The 18,132-nt window shown below is 40.2% G+C and overlaps 1 protein-coding gene across 3 annotated transcripts in view; it reads left to right on the forward strand.

The window, feature by feature from the left end:
• LOC129000737 (fibronectin type-III domain-containing protein 3a) overlaps window positions 1–18,132 on the forward strand; it is a 115,157-nt gene that overhangs the window by 75,869 nt on the left and 21,156 nt on the right. For 2 of the 3 annotated variants that reach the window (XM_054427710.1, XM_054427711.1), the window contains exon 3: window positions 15,590–15,759. In XM_054427710.1, the coding sequence (XP_054283685.1) occupies window positions 15,590–15,759 (170 nt within the window). Of the gene's footprint in view, window positions 1–15,589; window positions 15,760–17,843; window positions 17,962–18,132 lie in introns of those variants that run through there. The other variant, XM_054427713.1, reaches the window with a different exon arrangement.

The following is an 18,132-nucleotide window of genomic DNA, read 5'->3' on the forward strand; positions in this document are numbered from 1 at the left end:
ACATTCTCTTTAAATTTTAAAAGGTTGTGTGAGTTAAGAGTGGAACCCCGTACTGGGACCTGCGAAAAGGGTTGAAAAATCTCGATACCATAACTTTATCACCCAAATGACTACGTTTTATTTAGTTCTTTCCCTAATATACTAATGGTTTTACTAACCACAACTGGCTTTGAGGTACTGAATTCGTGGTGTTCACTAGATTTACTAGGCCTATATTTAGTTCTCATTTGCGTTAGTATATCCTCAGTCAAAGATTCGACGGGTCACCGGAAGACTGCCCCCCGGAAAACTACCCCCCCAAACAGGTTCCTACGTCATATTGACGTCAGAGACCGGGGGGCAGTTTTCCAGTCACGGACACTCAAATTTAGTTGTCAAACAGTTCTAATCTAACCTAACCTAACCAACCAAACTTGCTGTAACATTTCGAAATTCTGTTTTATATTCACAACATGACTTTTCTATTATCCAATGGAATTACTCGAATTAAAATTAAAATTAAATAGCATGATTTGTCTAGGGGGGGGGGGGTAGTATTCCAGTCGCGGAAACGGCTTCCATATTGGTTAGTTGGCAAATTTTGTGACGTCACGTTTCACCTGGGGGGTAGTTTTCTGGGGGATAGTATTCCGCATCCCCGAACAGGTTAAGCCTTCGATCGAAGACTATGGGATTCATAACTGAGGACTTCACATTAAGCTACAATCAGTTCACAGCAATAATGTTAGAGTATCCGTCTAATGTACAGGCAACGGAGAACTTATTCTTACTTTGAAATAAAAAATTGTATCTTACTGGATACATCTGGGATGTCCACGATCATTGGGATGAGTCCTATCTTTACAGTAAAAGAAACAGTTTGTCTGTGTCAGAAAGTTTCCCTCGTTTTAGTTCAAAGTTTTTAACCTGGGGAAAACTCAACTAGAATTGTTTAAATCGCGAGCACATTTTCCACATCAAACACTTCCGATTTTGTTAAAAGAGACTATCCTAGGTTGAGTTTGTATCGGGACAGTTTTAGACTCGTGTTTCAGAATAGAATAGTAGCGGAGGGCGTACTATGCTTGGTGCATGCCAGAGAGCGAACATCCGTGTCCCAATGTTGGTCGCTTGGCCTGAGTCCAACAGGAACGACCTTGGTGGGCCATCGGCCTAGAGACTGTCTAGAGCGTTGACACTAAACAGTCGTGTCTCTTGAAAGGTTCCACCTTCCACCAAATATATTCGTATCATTAGGACGTAGATCTCAAGAGAAAATTTGAGTTTTACAGCCGCCTGGTCCCTTTTGGCGTGAGAGGGGTTTGAACATTTGAAGTAGGATAAAGTACTGTATTGGTTACGGTTTTGGCTGATTTTACTTCGAACTTTACCATTATTATCTATTGAGTTGGGGGAGATAGGTGCGTACTTGGACACGAATATGAGTGAGGGATAAGTGTAGAATGGAGGGAGATGCCTTTGTTACTGTACATCCGTTTCATTAGCCAGGACCATTTATTAAACGCCCGAAGATGAAGAACAGCTGGGTCCAGTGTCAAACAATCAAGAAGCTTATCTCAGTATTGATCCGGTCACCTTTAGAGGCATTTGGCCACTCGGCTTCCCAGGCACTTAGTGGGGATAGCTCTTTTTTACATATGATCAAACGAAAAAATTCCTTTTCCTACAGTTACCTGAAAAAGTGGACTTCCTTGCACTTGGACTTCCTAGCACGCAAAGTAGCTATACTTACAGCATTTACGTAGCTACTTTTGCCGCATTCTAGTATTCCAACCAAGCAACAAAAAACAGTGTGCTATTAGGCACGTAATTTATAGGTGTACGTTTGAAAATAAGTTGGCAACACAAGAGATACTACGACTACGATCAGCTGGTGCGTTTCCCTTTTCGTTCAACGCTTGGATTTAACCTAACCTAAAACATCATGTTGTTTAGTGTTAGGAAGACTAATTATTTCTATGCGTTGTAGTAACTGTAAGAAAAATATTACTTAATGTATAACAGGAGTGCAAACTAGTTACTCAAATAACTATTTCACAAAATTTTATCCTGTGTTTGCACGAAGTTCACCTGGCTTGCCCATAATACAGTATGTGAGAGTTCAATCATGAACTTATCTAAATCAAATCTTGATCTTGCATCAGCTGACCTTGAACTTGTGACTTTTGAGCCTACCTGGCAGTCTCGGCGCTCCTGTGAACGAGACAAGAAATTCCGCACATTTGAATACTAACACTAGATTTGGGAAAGCTGCCTCAGTTAGTAATAAATGTATCTGTGAATTATAAAAAGGGAATATTTGTCAGTACCCTTAGCTGTTACCCTGAAAATTGATACTCTCTGGAGATAAATTGTAAAACGAATTACTAGTACTGATTGATTATTGAATATATTGTGTCAAACGAATTTAAATATCCCAAAAGTAATGTTACCTCACTTTTTCGAGGATAGACAGAAAATGTAGGGTGCTTTAGAAGTCTGTATTCCAGTAGGCTATAACATTGCAATTGAATTGAAGGGGTTTCTTTTAAATTCGTGATCCTATCTTCGTTTCAGATTTTTGACATCTATGTTTTTGGTGGTTGCTAGTAATACATAAAATAGATTGGATGGCAGTCCTTTTTCTTCGATAGTCTCCAGAATGGGATATGGTTGCATTCAGCCCCCAAACGCATCGGATAGCATTGAGTTTAGGCATAGCCGTCTCTAGTAATAGTTTGGGCCTTGCCATCGATCCAGAGATCGAGACATGTTTGATAATAAGCAAACTGGATATTTTTGGGATTTATTTGTTGTTGTTATAACTGTGATTACAAAAACCAACTGCGACCTTCCTACGAAGTTTCGAGGGCGGATGAATTTAACTGAGCTATACAACACGACTATGTTTATGTTTTTACTTAATCGAAAATCATATCGAGTTTTCGTGAGAACCTCTCCAAATTACCACAATTACTTCAATATGAAGTTTCAACAAGTTTATCACAATGTCTCACTCGTTAGTTGTTCCACGCATTTATTTTTTAATTTGTTTTACTTACAGTGAACGTCTTGATAGTATAGCAATAATCCCCGTTTGTATAAGGAAATAGTGTGAATTATATTTTCGCTATTTCTTAGGGACCTTGACAATTATTTAACATAATAAATGTTATGAAAATCCTATTGTTTCACACACACCTGTTGTTACTATATCACACATAACCGATGTTGCATTCTTGATGGACATTGTATTTGCTCAACACTTGAACAAACTTTTGGAATATGTTGAAGGCGTCATAATTGGGCGATTCATGGTTTCTGTACTTTGAGTGGCACATAATCAATGCCTATTTATAAATAGGGGTAGAATATTGTTTTACACCGTACAAACTGTGACCGGTGCCCCGATCAAATCATTGCCGAATGCGAAATGATTACTTAGGATTTGTGATTGTAATTTTTGTCATGATTGCTATAGTTGAAGTACCGGTACAATTCTTTTTTGGGTCTTGAACATACGGATTGATAGGTTCATTTATAAAACAAATATATGTGCTTGTGTGATAAATTATGATTTCAGGTCACATTTTTCTATAAATAAATAATCATTTAAACCAGTGTACCGTACATGCAAATTCATCTTTCATAACGACGAGTGAAACAACATTAAATTCTGAACGAATGGCGTGAAATAAAATTCGATTTCCAGACAAAAGGCGAGTCTTGTCTGGAGCATTAGTCACGTGACCTTTCAAACTGAGAGCAGCGGTCAGCCTTGGAGGTGCGGCCGCGGGTCGGCGACACAGAGTAATATCAAGTTACTACTGTGCTCGATGTATATGTGAAAGTGCTCATAAAACATAGATCTCAACTAAGGTGTTTTTAATATTCAATAACCTAGATTAGTAAACTACTTACAAAATGTTGTTTTTTTTAACTTCTACAATTTTTAGGGACTTTTGTATTATTATAGATTCCACTCCCATGATATATCTGTAGCCAGTTTTAGATTAAAAATAAACGTAGTTGTGGTACCGACATAGTGTGCTGATTTTCATTTGATGTCACCATTTGGTTTTATAAACTAAGGTACTAAGGATAAACATATTTTTGATAGAAGCTAAAGGGTGCGTTCACAAAGAAAGCTGGTTACAAGCACTTGTTCGCAAGCGCTTGCAAGCTTGAACCGGCGTAAGAAAAGTCAACATAGTATCAAGCGTGTGTGTTCACAGACAAAGCTTGTGCCGGCTAGCAAGCGCTTGTTACAAGCTCTGACAAGCACGCAAGAACGTTTCGTACTTGTTTTCCGGCGCTTGTTGGCCGAACCAGTCAGTTACAAACTACTAACAGTGCAGTATGGATGTCAATGAGTTGATAGCTCAAGTATTTAGAGCTTCCAATATCACAAAATATATTACCCACGTATTGTGGTTTTCCCCTAGAATGTTTAATAACGTAACCAATAGGACAAATATAACATATATGTATTAAAATTATAGGCAAACACATTTAATTCAATATATTAATTAAGTGTTGGATTTTTTATAGATGAAACTTGTATACTTTTACTTTATTTACATACAAAAATAAAACATTTGTATATTCTCACAATAATATTTGCATCATAATTGATCAGCTACCTACATAGGGTGTTTAAAACTCCCTTCGAATATTTTTTAGGTTTTATTATTGGTCCAAAATTCGTTCTGGTGCATGGATAGGTTGCTTCCCAATTTCCCCAAAACTTCACTAAAACCCATTCAATTTTATTGAGGATGTAATTAAACGTGGTTCACTCTATTCTCATATAAGAAAAAACCTCACTTTATCCAATTTCATTGAGGAAATAGATGGTGGTGTTCACCGAACCTACCTCTTCCGCGGTTAATTGCATGAACACCTACTTTCCTTCTACGAATTTTTAATTCTACATTTTCAATCAAAAATAACTCTTCATCACTTGAGGAAGATATTGTCTCAACCCGAGCTTCAGCTGAGACTACACCGAGCTTGAAATGCAAGCGTTTGTTGTGAACACACAACAGCATTCTCAAGCGCTTGTTCCAAGCGCTGAGAGTAAGTTACTTGTAACCAGCTTTCTTTGTGAACGCACCCTAAATCTGGAGTGGCTCATTCAACCAGTTATTTAATAGTCGCGTTATGTTAAATATGATCATTAGATTGCAGTAATCGATGGGCCCTATGAGGCTTCTAAGACATAGGTCCGCAGAGCCTGATAAGCTTGTAGCAAGAAACAAACCAAACACGAGTCTGTGATTGCGTAGGTGTAGAACGTGGCTGTTTAACTTGGAGTCTTATAAGTTAGGAGATGTAATTCTACGAATTCATATCTTACTAGTGGTATTAATAACCATGCCATCTCAATTGCGAAATTTTAAAGCCCCTTCGAGATCTGTACGTGATTTGCGACGGCCTACTATGAATAATGTTGACCTACTGTTGAATATCATCAGCAAGTAGCAAGCTATGTTTTAGATAAATTAATGCAAACAATTCTTTCAGGTTATTATATTTTTTACCCTGTACCCTGTACTCTGTGTAAACTGAGCCATTTTCTGGCTGATATATAAACTACGCCGGCGGCCAAAGAAATTGACAAGGGTCAATTAATGGTCCTTCCCAAAAGCTTTCAGTGCTGCAACGATGATTGTTCAATAACTGCCCATTTTTGCTTCCCAATTAGTGCAGTTGAACACCTTACAATAGGCTAATCCCTGAGGCCAGCGCAGTTTACCATTTCCTACCTATAAAATGACGTAGTGGCATGGAACTCACATATTTACTTTACTAAGAAAAACTAACTGTGTTTTCCCAACAGTTTAAATAAAACTAAATCCTCGCCTTGTAAACGATTAAAAGTTTGAAAGCGTTCTTACCTCCATTTTTAGACAGTGGCTGGTCATAAAATCGGTCGTTTGTGTCTTTGAGAGGTCGTTATATCTGCCCCGAGTCGGGTCGTTGGTAGTTTGTTATGCAACTCATAGAAAGTCAGCGAAGTGAAGGGAACAGAGCGAAGGGAAGTGAAAGTCTCAGACAATGTGTCTGAGTGCAGGCTGCAGATCTGGTTGATATAGACGTCCTTCTCATATCGTCCTTATCTTGGACGTCCTTGGATGTCTGGTGCAGGCTGCAGATCTGGTTGATATAGACGTCCTTCTCATATCGTCCTTATCTTGGACGTCCTTGGATGTCTGGGGCAGGCTGCAGATCTGGTTGATATTAACGTCGTTCTCATATCGTCCTTATCTTGGACGTCCTTGGATGTCTGGGGCAGGCTGCAGATCTGGTTGATACAAACGTCCTTCTCATATCGTCCTTATCTTAGACGTCCTTGGATGTCTGGGTACAGGCAGCAGATCTGGTTGATATAAACGTCCTTCTCATATCGTCCTTATCTTAGACGTCCTCGGATGTCTGGGTGCAGGCTGCATATCTGGTTGATATTAACGTCCTTCTCATATCGTCCTTATCTTGGACGTCCTTGGATGTCTGGGGTAGGCTGCAGATCTGGTTGATATTAACGTCCTTCTCATATCGTCCGTATCTTATACGTCCTTGGATATCTGGGTACAGGCTGCAGATCTGGTTGATATTAACGTCCTTCTCATATCGTCCTTATCTTGGACGTCCTTGGATGTCTGGGTACAGGCAGCAGATCTGGTTGATATTAACGTCCTTCTCATATCGTCCTTATCTTAGACGTCCTTGGATGTCTGGGGCAGGCTGCAGATCTGGTTGATATTAACGTCCTTTTCATACCGTCCTTATTTTGGACGTCCTTGGATGTCTGGGGCAGGCTGCAGATCTGGTTGATATTAACGTCCTTCTCATACCGTCCTTATCTTGGACGTCCTTGGATGTCTGGGGCAGGCTGCAGATCTGGTTGATATCGACCTTATCTTGGACGTCCTTGGATGTCTGGGTGCAGGCTGCAGATCTGGTTGATACTAACGTCCTTCTCATACCGTCCTTATCTTGGACGTCCTTGGATGTCTGGGGCAGGCTGCAGATCTGGTTGATATCGACCTTATCTTGGACGTCCTTGGATGTCTGGGTGCAGGCTGCAGATCTGGTTGATATCGACCTTATCTTGGACGTCCTTGGAAGTCTGGGTGCAGGCTGCAGATCTGGTTGATATTAACGTCATTCTCATACCGTCCTTATCTTGGACGTCCTTGGATGTCTGGGGCAGGCTGCAGATCTGGTTGATATCGACCTTATCTTGGACGTCCTTGGATGTCTGGGTGCAGGCTGCAGATCTGGTTGAAATCGACCTTATCTTGGACGTCCTTGGATGTCTGGGTGCAGGCTGCAGATCTGGTTGATATCGTCCTTATCTTGGACGTCCTTGGATGTCTGGGTGCAGTCTGCAGATCTGGTTGAAATCGACCTTATCTTGGACGTCCTTGGATGTCTGGGTGCAGGCTGCAGATCTGGTTGATATCGACCGTATCTTGGACGTCCTTGGATGTCTGGGTGCAGGCTGCAGATCTGGTTGATATCGACCTTATCTTGGACGTCCTTGGATGTCTGGGTGCAGGCTGCAGATCTGGTTGATATCGACCTTATCTTGGACGTCCTTGGATGTCTGGGTTCAGGCTGCAGATCTGCTTGATACCAACGCCCTTCTCATATCGTCCTTATCTTGGACGTCCTTGGAAGTCTGAGTACAAGCTGCAGATCTGCTTGATACCAACGTCCTTCTCATGTCGTCCTTATCTTGGACGTCCTTGGATGTCTGGGTACAGGCTGCAGATCTGCTTGATACCAACGTCCTTCTTATATCGTCCTCATCTTGGACGTCCTTGGAAGTCTGAGTACAGGCTGCAGATCTGCTTGATACGAATGTCCTTCTCATGTCGTCCTTATCTTGGACGTCCTTGGATGTCTGGGTACAGGCTGCAGATCTGCTTGATACCAACGTCCTTATATCGTCCTCATCTTGGACGTCCTTGGAAGTCTGAGTACAGGTTGCAGATCTGCTTGATACCAACGTCCTTCTCATGTCGTCCTTATCCTGGACGTCCTTGGTTGTCTGGTTGCAGGCTGCAGATCAGGTTGATATAAACGTCCTTCTCATTTCGTCCTTATCTTAGACGTCTTTGGATGTATGGGTGCAGGCTGCAGATCTGGTTGATATAAACGTCCTTCTCATAACGACCATTTCTTGGACGTCTTTGGATGTCTGGGTACAGACTGCAGATCTGGTTGATATTAACGTCCTTCTCATATTGCCCTTATCTTGGACGTCATTGGATGTCTGGGTACAGACTGCAGATCTGGTTGATATTAACGTCCTTCTCATATTGCCCTTATCTTGGACGTCATTGGATGTCTGAGTGCAGGCTGCAGATCTGGTTGATATTAATGTCCTTCTCATATTGCCCTTATCTTGGACGTCATTGGATGTCTGGTGCAGGCTGCAGATCTGGTTGATATTAACGTCCTTCTCATATCGTCCTTATCTTGGACTTCCCTGGATGTCTTAGAGCATGCAGCAGATCCCGTTCATGTAAACGTCCTTCTTTTATCAATCTTAATATGTTCCATCTCATATTGTTCCTTATCTTGGAAAACCTGAGGTGTCTTCCCGCTGGTTACGTTTCTGTTCAATTTCAATGTCCGTTCCATGGTGCCTTATCTTGGCCACCCTGGATGTCTGGATGTAAGCTGCAGTTCTCGCAAATGTCCAATCTGATATCGTTTTCATCCTGGACTTCTCGGGTTGTCGACGTGCAGGCTGCAGATCTGGTTGAAATCGACCTTATCTTGGACGTCCTTGGATGTCTGGGTGCAGGCTGCAGATCTGGTTGATATCGACCTTATCTTGGACGTCCTTGGATGTCTGGGTGCAGGCTGCAGATCTGGTTGATATCGACCTTATCTTGGACGTCCTTGGATGTCTGGGTACAGGCTGCAGATATGCTTGATACCAACGTCCTTCTCATATCGTCCTTATCTTGGACGTCCTTGGATGTCTGGGTGCAGTCTGCAGATCTGGTTGAAATCGACCTTATCTTGGACGTCCTTGGATGTCTGGGTGCAGGCTGCAGATCTGGTTGATATCGATCTTATCTTGGACGTCCATGGATGTCTGGGTGCAGGCTGCAGATCTGGTTGATATCGACCTTATCTTGGACGTCCTTGGAAGTCTGGATGCAGGCTGCAGATCTGGTTGATATCGACCTTATCTTGAACGTCCTTGGATGTCTGGGTGCAGGCTGCAGATCTGGTTGATATCGACCGTATCTTGGGCGTCCTTGGATGTCTGGGTGCAGGCTGCAGATCTGGTTGATATGGACCGTATCTTGGACGTCCTTGGATGTCTGGGTGCAGGCTGCAGATCTGGTTGATATCGACCTTATCTTGGACGTCCTTGGATGTCTGGTGCAGGCTGCAGATCTGGTTGATATTAACGTCCTTCTCATATCGTCCTTATCTTGGACTTCCCTGGATGTCTTAGAGCATGCAGCAGATCCCGTTCATGTAAACGTTCTTCTTTTATCAATCTTAATATGTTCCATCTCATATTGTTCCTTATCTTGGAAAACCTGAGGTGTCTTCCCGCTGGTTACGTTTCTGTTCAATTTCAATGTCCGTTCCATGGTGCCTTATCTTGGCCACCCTGGATGTCTGGATGTAAGCTGCAGTTCTCGCAAATGTCCAATCTGATATCGTTTTCATCCTGGACTTCTCGGGTTGTCGACGTGCAGGCTGCAGATCTGGTTGAAATCGACCTTATCTTGGACGTCCTTGGATGTCTGGGTGCAGGCTGCAGATCTGGTTGATATCGACCTTATCTTGGACGTCCTTGGATGTCTGGGTGCAGGCTGCAGATCTGGTTGATATCGACCTTATCTTGGACGTCCTTGGATGTCTGGGTGCAGGCTGCAGATCTGGTTGATATCGACCTTATCTTGGACGTCCTTGGATGTCTGGGTACAGGCTGCAGATATGCTTGATACCAACGTCCTTCTCATATCGTCCTTATCTTGGACGTCCTTGGATGTCTGGGTGCAGTCTGCAGATCTGGTTGAAATCGACCTTATCTTGGACGTCCTTGGATGTCTGGGTGCAGGCTGCAGATCTGGTTGATATCGACCTTATCTTGGACGTCCATGGATGTCTGGGTGCAGGCTGCAGATCTGGTTGATATCGACCTTATCTTGGACGTCCTTGGAAGTCTGGATGCAGGCTGCAGATCTGGTTGATATCGACCTTATCTTGAACGTCCTTGGATGTCTGGGTGCAGGCTGCAGATCTGGTTGATATCGACCGTATCTTGGGCGTCCTTGGATGTCTGGGTGCAGGCTGCAGATCTGGTTGATATCGACCGTATCTTGGACGTCCTTGGATGTCTGGGTGCAGGCTGCAGATCTGGTTGATATCGACCTTATCTTGGACGTCCTTGGATGTCTGGGTGCAGGCTGCAGATCTGGTTGATATCGACCTTATCTTGGACGTCCTTGGATGTCCGGGTGCAGGCTACAGATCTGGTTGATATCGACCTTATCTTGGACGTCTTTGGATGTCTGGGTGCAGGCTGCAGATCTGGTTGATATCGACCTTATGTTGGACGTCCTTGGATGTCTGGGTGCAGGCTGCAGATCTGGTTGATATCGACCTTATCTTCGACGTCCTTGGATGTCTGGGTACAGGCTGCAGATCTGGTTGATATCGACCTTATGTTGGACGTCCTTGGATGTCTGGGTGCAGGCTGCAGATCTGGTTGATATCGACCTTATCTTCGACGTCCTTGGATGTCTGGGTACAGGCTGCAGATCTGGTTGATATCGACCTTATCTTCGACGTCCTTGGATGTCTGGGTGCAGGCTGCAGATCTGGTTGATATCGACCTTATGTTGGACGTCCTTGGATGTCTGGGTGCAGGCTGCAGATCTGGTTGATATCGACCTTATCTTCGACGTCCTTGGATGTCTGGGTACAGGCTGCAGATATGGTAGATATCGACCTTATCTTGGCCACCCTGGATGTCTGGATGTAAGCTGCAGTTCTCGCAAATGTCCAATCTGATATCGTTTTCATCCTGGACTTCTCGGGTTGTCGAGGCTTGAGCTTTAAATCTGGCAAATGTTCCAACTCATACAGTCCCTATCTAGGACATAGTGGTGTCTTGGCCCTGGGCACGTTTCTGGTAATTTCATCGTCATTTGATCGTTCCTTGTACAACCTTGAATGTCTGGATGCCAGGGATGGAATGTGTTGTTATAAATGATCCTGCGATAACGTACAACAGTTCGAAATCGATATCATCTCGTAAACATGTTTACAGCTTGGGTTGGAAAACATGTGAGATTACTGTGGGTATATGGACAACCCCACAGTTGCCGTTGAGTGTTATGGGCATAATGGCACAGTAATACAACGGGTATTACAGGAAGAAAGTAAAAATAAATTCGTGTAATGAAAGTCATTAGAAGTGGTAAAGATTTATTTTCCAGTTTTCACAGAGTAATTATGTTTAAATTTTATCGTTTGACTTATATTGCCATTTTGCTACAAACCATAATTATGTATTCCCGACAAAATGTGATTATATCTATGATGTTATAACAAAGAGAGTAAGGGAGCCTAGACGTATTTCAAAGAATGAAAGATTAATGTTTAGGAATGATTAAATCGGAAGTAGGTACTATTTTAAAAGTGCTATGTTTGTCTACTGTGAAGAGGAAAAAACTCTCTTCACGATAGATGAATCTGATTTTTTGTAAGATAAACTAGGGTCGCTATTTTTGAAGGCCCAGTACACCTTTCCGCTGCTACTCCATCGTATTCATAATAGTTTATATGTATTTTAGAGTTTAAATAATTTTCATCGTCAGAATTTGTCCCGGTTTTAAACTGGTGTTAAGTAAATAAAAACTATTTTTTACACGATAATACAAAATTATCTTAATATTCGTAAAATAAGTTAAACTAGTGTCCCTGTTGCTCGAATTCGAGCAATTACTAAGTATTACAGGCGTTATTATTTAAAACAAATAACAGTCATAATTTCTGATGAATTTAAAAGATTCGACTCAAAGATTTTGGAAATACTCATGATGTAGGTACATAACAGATCGATATAATCCCAATTTCAATGTAAATATCTCATCATTTTTCAAAAGCTGATCTTGTTTTAGTGTTTTCTACAATAGCCTTACTCACAGCCGCATTAGGTTGTCCATAATAACGATTATAAATTCTAAAAAAAAACATTTCTTCTCCTTGGTGGAGTTCTATGACTTTCCTATGTTTCCATAGTTTGCAAATCGGCTCTTTCAATGATTACTAAAAAATGCAGCATTGTGTTAATTCAGTTTTCTTTTTAAGATATCAATTTATCCAGGCTCTATCGCTTTTTTCCATTGTAATATTTACGCCAACCCAAATTCAAATAGTAAACATTTTTTCAACCTAGCCAGTAAATGTGTGTAGCAAACTGTTACATTAGCAAACTTATTGACTGTTTATGTTCTTCTTCTCACTTTTAATTTCTGACAACAGCTGTAGTTTCATAACAATTTTTGTTTCCCATGTTAATCTTATGGAGAAATACGAAACTTTAAAGGGCCCCAGGGCCTCATTCTCTGATTATTTCCCTAAAAAGAAAGTTTCCTGCACAACTTCACGTTACGCTCTTTCCAATGAGACCAAAAACATGTCAATCGGTTCAGTAGTTTCGGAGGAGTAATTGTCACAAAAATCCTGCTTGCGTATTAAATAAGTACTAGTGTCCCTATTGCTCGAATTCGAGCAATTTCTAAGTATTAGAGGCGTTATTTTAAAAGGAATAACGTTAATAATTTCTGATGACTTTAAAGATTCGACCCAAAGATTATGGAAATATTCAAGATGTACATAACATAATATATCAATTTATCCAGGCTCTCTCGCTTTTTTCCATCGTAATATTTACGCCAACCCGAATTCAATTAGTAAATATTTCATTTCAACAAAGTCAGTAAATGTTTGTAGCAAACTGTAAAATTAGCAAACTTATTGACAGTTTAAAATTAACAATGTTCTTCTTCTCACTTTTAATTTCTGACAACAGCTGGAGTTACATAACAATTTTCGTTTCCCATGTTAATCTTATGGAGAAATACGAAACTTTAAAGGGCCCCAGGGCCTCACTCTCTGATTATTTCCCTAAAAAGAAAGTTTCCTGCACAACTTCAAGTTACGCTCTTTCCAATGACACCAAAAACATGTCAATCGGTTCAGTAGTTTCGGAGGAGTAATTGTCACAAAAAATATGCTTGCGTATTAAATAAATACGAGAGGTCGTCCAGTGGTCGAAACTCGACCAAAAATATGTAATGTACTCACTTAACTATTTTCACCCCACACTGTAAATAAAACATGTGATTGGAGTTTCCTCCATTTGTTTTGATTTTCTGTTTATATTTCGTTGTTATTTCGTAACCAGCATAGCAACGCATAAGATCCATGTTAATTTTTTACAACTTTTAAACTTATTTTTTGTGCTTATCTTTGAGCCTATTTAAATTTATAAAGGGATTCTGCACACCTACAGGAAAATAGCTTTCCAACGGTATGCGTAGATTTTCCCTACGATGCACACGAGCTGAGAAAAAAGGTTTTAAAGAAACATGCTTGCCTATTAATATATAGATAGATAGAATAGACTAGCTGTGTACCCGTTCTACGCACGGGGATCTTATAATATTCAGTTGAAACCTTCTTATATAAAGAACAGCAGTTGGTTTGCATATTTTAAGATATGCTGGCCAAACTATTATACATAGCTTCATTTTATGTTGTTTTTTGTTGTTCCGGATCGGTATGACAATCAATAAAAGGTTAAATTACCTCTGTGTCTGCCGGTCGATCCTATAACGGTAGGCTTACTTTTATTTTTACTATCTGATCTCGTTTGCATGGCTCAATCACGTCCTGGTTGAAGTTTGTTCGCTACGCTCACTCACCTGTATGTTGGAGCTCGTTCGCTGCGCTCACTTTCCTTCAGGTTAGCTCGTTCGCTACGCTCACTTGCCTTCAGGTTAGCTCGTTCGCTACGCTCACTCGCCTCCAGGTTGCAAATTAGCTGTTGTCATAAATGTAAAAGAAATAATAGTGCTAGTGCTGCACCCTGTTGGTAATCCTTGTAACTTTAATGCTATTGAACATCACAGAACAGAACCAACTTGTTTAATTGAAACAGCTGTTAAGATTCAATAATTTCATTTCTCATAAGGTTAACATGGGCTTCCAGAAATTCCACGTCAAAAATCGACAAAAACTTGATTTTCAAGGGTTTACTGTTAAATATCTAACTGTCTCATATTCGATGAAATACGTCTAAAACCATCTCATATATGTATAGTATTTGGAAAATAAGTTTCAGGCGGGACAGTGCTATAGTTATTGAGGAGTAGTTGTAATAAAGTGCGTATTTTAGCGTTACCAAGAGAATGACAGATAGACAGACAGACAGACAGACAGACAGACAGAAATTGAGATAAGGTTTGATTCGGTTTCTCTGACCTATGAAATGTAAAAATAACCAAAAAGTTCATTATTCTAAGCAATGTACAGACAAAACTCTAATTTTATTTATATAGATAGATGTATCTGTATAAACTTACGCGAAGTTTTAAGAACCAGTATTCATTAAACTTCAGTGTTTCATAGTTGTAACCTGAATGTTTATTTGTAAAGGGGGATTTACTTTTCACGCTATTAGATTTTGTCTTTTCTCCGGTAGAAATTGTGTGTTGTACCTACTCATCTTGGGCGAAGGCTAAGCTACAATCAAAGATAATCCTCAGGATGGTTTTATAGAAGCAGAAGCAGCCATGTGCTAATGTGCTAGCTAATCCTCAGACAAGCCAAAGTTGAAATGTATTATTTAAATCCTATCGCTACAGGATCCTCTTAGGTTGAGATGTGAAGAAAGATTGATTGTCAGAGCACTTGTCCGTGGTAGGACAAGACACATTTCGTCCTATAATTAAGTATGGAGAAAACACTTGGATAATAAGACCAAAAACTAACTGAACACGTTATATATTACTCCCTGCGTTTATAATTTATGAGTCTTGGGAAGTTGTCAAACCCAGAGGAGATGATTGCAAATTTATTTTCGTGGATAGTGGTTTGAAACTGGACCAAACAGTTTTTCATCAACTTTACAAGTGATTCTGACCATGAATTTACTACTGACCCTTTACCAAGGGCCATTCTATAAAGGTGTTTCCATTAACCAGCACTGCAAATGCAATGAATTGTTCCTTATCATAAAGTGTGAACATTACATTGCCCACTCCTTCAAATCTAAAATCTCATTCTTAGGTAAGAAGTGTGAGCGTTTTTGGCGTCAGTAAAACCCCGTCGAAAATGAAACTTAATCCATTAGATAGTATTTTCACGCCATTTATTCTACGCTCGTCCGTCAGCCCTCTTCGCCAAACTATGCATCATAGAGCTTCGGTAACGTAGCGCCATTTTCTTTTAACTCAGAGCATTGCTGTTCACATTGCATGTAGTGTACGGTACTGTATATACAAGTTCTACTCTGCCCACTCTGCCATATACTGACGTACCCGTTTGTCTGCAGGTCCGGTGACGGTGCCCATGGTGTCCACCAACTCCTCGCCGCCCATCGCCATGCCCGTGCAGGTGCCCCATGGGCATGTCGTTCAGCAGATTGTCGACGAGAGCGGCACACTGCGACACGTCATATTGTCACCACAGCATCCACCCATCGTCCCCATGCCCACGCACTTTGTAAGTAAAGTATTCCATCTTATGTTAAGTACCTGTGTGAAGGTCCTTGACGTTAGGTTTCCTAAAAGGTTATGATCATTGGAGATGTAGTAAAATGGGTTTATTAGACGTAGTATGGACTGACGATGCCTGTTGTACACTGTTTTATGGCTAATGCACGTATTTCATTTGAAATGAAATGAATGAAACTATCAGGGCACTATGCAGTAAGGAGTTAAGGAATAGGTACTTTATTAGTACAGTAGTGTATAATACTGTTTTATAAGGAATATTAGAGTAGGTCTATATTTTTTGGAAGGATTATTGTTGGTCTTAAGTTTAGGATAATCATATAGACCTTGTGAGCTTTTGCAATACAGTGTTACTTGTCACGTAAAACCTTTGACTTTAGTATCCAATAGTCAATGGTTAAACCTGTTAAACAAAAAAATGTACCCGGTGCAATACTACATATGGCTAAAACTCGTGTAGAGAACATTTTTACCTTACTTTCAATAACTTCACGGACATCACCAAAATTTTCAAAATCAGTTGAAAAATAAAACATTTCATTTGAGTAAGCCATAAAACACTGCATTAGCGTATTTGGCCAAACAGGTGGTAAATTACTATTAACTAGCACTACCTAGTAGTATCAAAATGTACAAGTCAAGTCAAATGACATTTTCCATTTAACCAGAGTTCGGAATCTGTGAAATGATCACTTATATATAGATGCTCCTATGTTCTTTTAAAACAAAACCTAGTCGCAGACTCTCTTAATAAAACAAAACCTAGTCACAAACTCTCTTAGTAAAACAAAACCTAGTCACAGACTCTCCTTCAAACCTCGCCTGTTTTTACTCTTTGCACCTGGTTGTATCTGTGGCGGATGCGCGCAGTAGTGCAGGAGACTTCCGGTTGTTATCGCGAGATAGCTCTTATCAGTAGAAAAGCATTCTTCGGAGTCTGGCCGAGTTCTTATCACTGAAGACGCACCCCTGCGCCGTTCACAGAAGTCGCGTTGGGAATTGATAATGTTCTGGACGGCTACAACGGTTGAACGGTTTCCTTCGGAACTTTTACCACTGCGTCTTCAGCTGATCATGATGATAGGAAGTGTGTTTTGCTCTTTTGCTGCCACTTGCCACAGAATCCAGTAGGACGGAACCTTATCATTGACGTCCTGCGCTGATCCTGCATGATGATAAATAAGGAGTATTTGCGCTCAACGTTTACTATGTTTTCCACTTAAATTTATGGCACATATTTTGAAAATAATTTGTCGAGCCAACCCTGTTCATTCCAGAAAAGCTGTCAAAATGGCAATGGTTAGAAATTTACTTTTTGCTAGCATGATTTATAATTATGATATCTATTTTAGAATATTTTTTCCAAAGTGATACCGTGTCTTTATGATTGAGACACTTTTCATGAATATTAAAACTAAATATAAACTCTTATTTAATCAACGTCTAATTCTAAATTAGACAGAAGCATGTATGGATATAAAATTGCTTCATTGAATACATGGGATGCAATCCACAATAATTGCTTAGTACTCAACAACACAACAGTACTTACAGTAAACTTTGGTAATGAACCAAGGGCCGATTTAAGAACCAATTGTAAGTATTGAATGGAAAGTGCACGATTGTTTTTGAATATTTTAAATTACTGTGTATTATTATGTTTAAAAATATTACGGATAGCTTGATACAACATTCGTGCGTTTTCCATCCAATACTAAAAATTGGTTCGATAAAAGCATAATGAATAATTATATCCACATTATATAAACTATACAAGTTATTGTAAGTTTTTATACATATACATTTTTTTAACTTTTCATTTACCACAAGCTTTTCCTATTTAAACTTGAATAAACCAAAGATAATCTGTAGGCTAATATATTAATTCGTGTTCAATCTCCAACAATGTCCCGTATCGTCGTAATTAACAACTGTTGAGAAAATGTCACCAAGATCGATCCCATATCACTTTGATATCGATAAAAGTTCACATTAATTTTAATGTTGTAGAAGAGCGGACTGTGTTATTGTTGATAAGGACAGCAGTAGCGCTAGATTAGAGCGGTGGCGAGTATCGGAACTAGTCGCGTCACGTCAGCTGTTTGTATTGCATTGTTGTGGTGCTGTTTTGTTGAAAGTTTCCCACGAATTTAATTGTTAGGACGATATGGTGGACGATAAAAAGGAAGAGGTAAGGATTTCAAACCTCATGGTATCACTGGGCATTATTTTTCATAGATTGTCTGTATGAAAGTCATTCGACACAGAAACTTAGCCTCAATACTTGTTTTCGTTTCAGCGATATATTTTAGTTATAGGTATTTTGAAACGTGGCCGATATATTACACTAGAATGTCAAGTT

This window comes from Macrosteles quadrilineatus, unplaced genomic scaffold, assembly GCF_028750875.1.
Source record: "Macrosteles quadrilineatus isolate MER2022 unplaced genomic scaffold, UCM_ALF_1.0 Scaffold_8__2_contigs__length_117827958, whole genome shotgun sequence".
In the NCBI taxonomy this organism is placed as follows: domain Eukaryota; kingdom Metazoa; phylum Arthropoda; class Insecta; order Hemiptera; family Cicadellidae; genus Macrosteles; species Macrosteles quadrilineatus.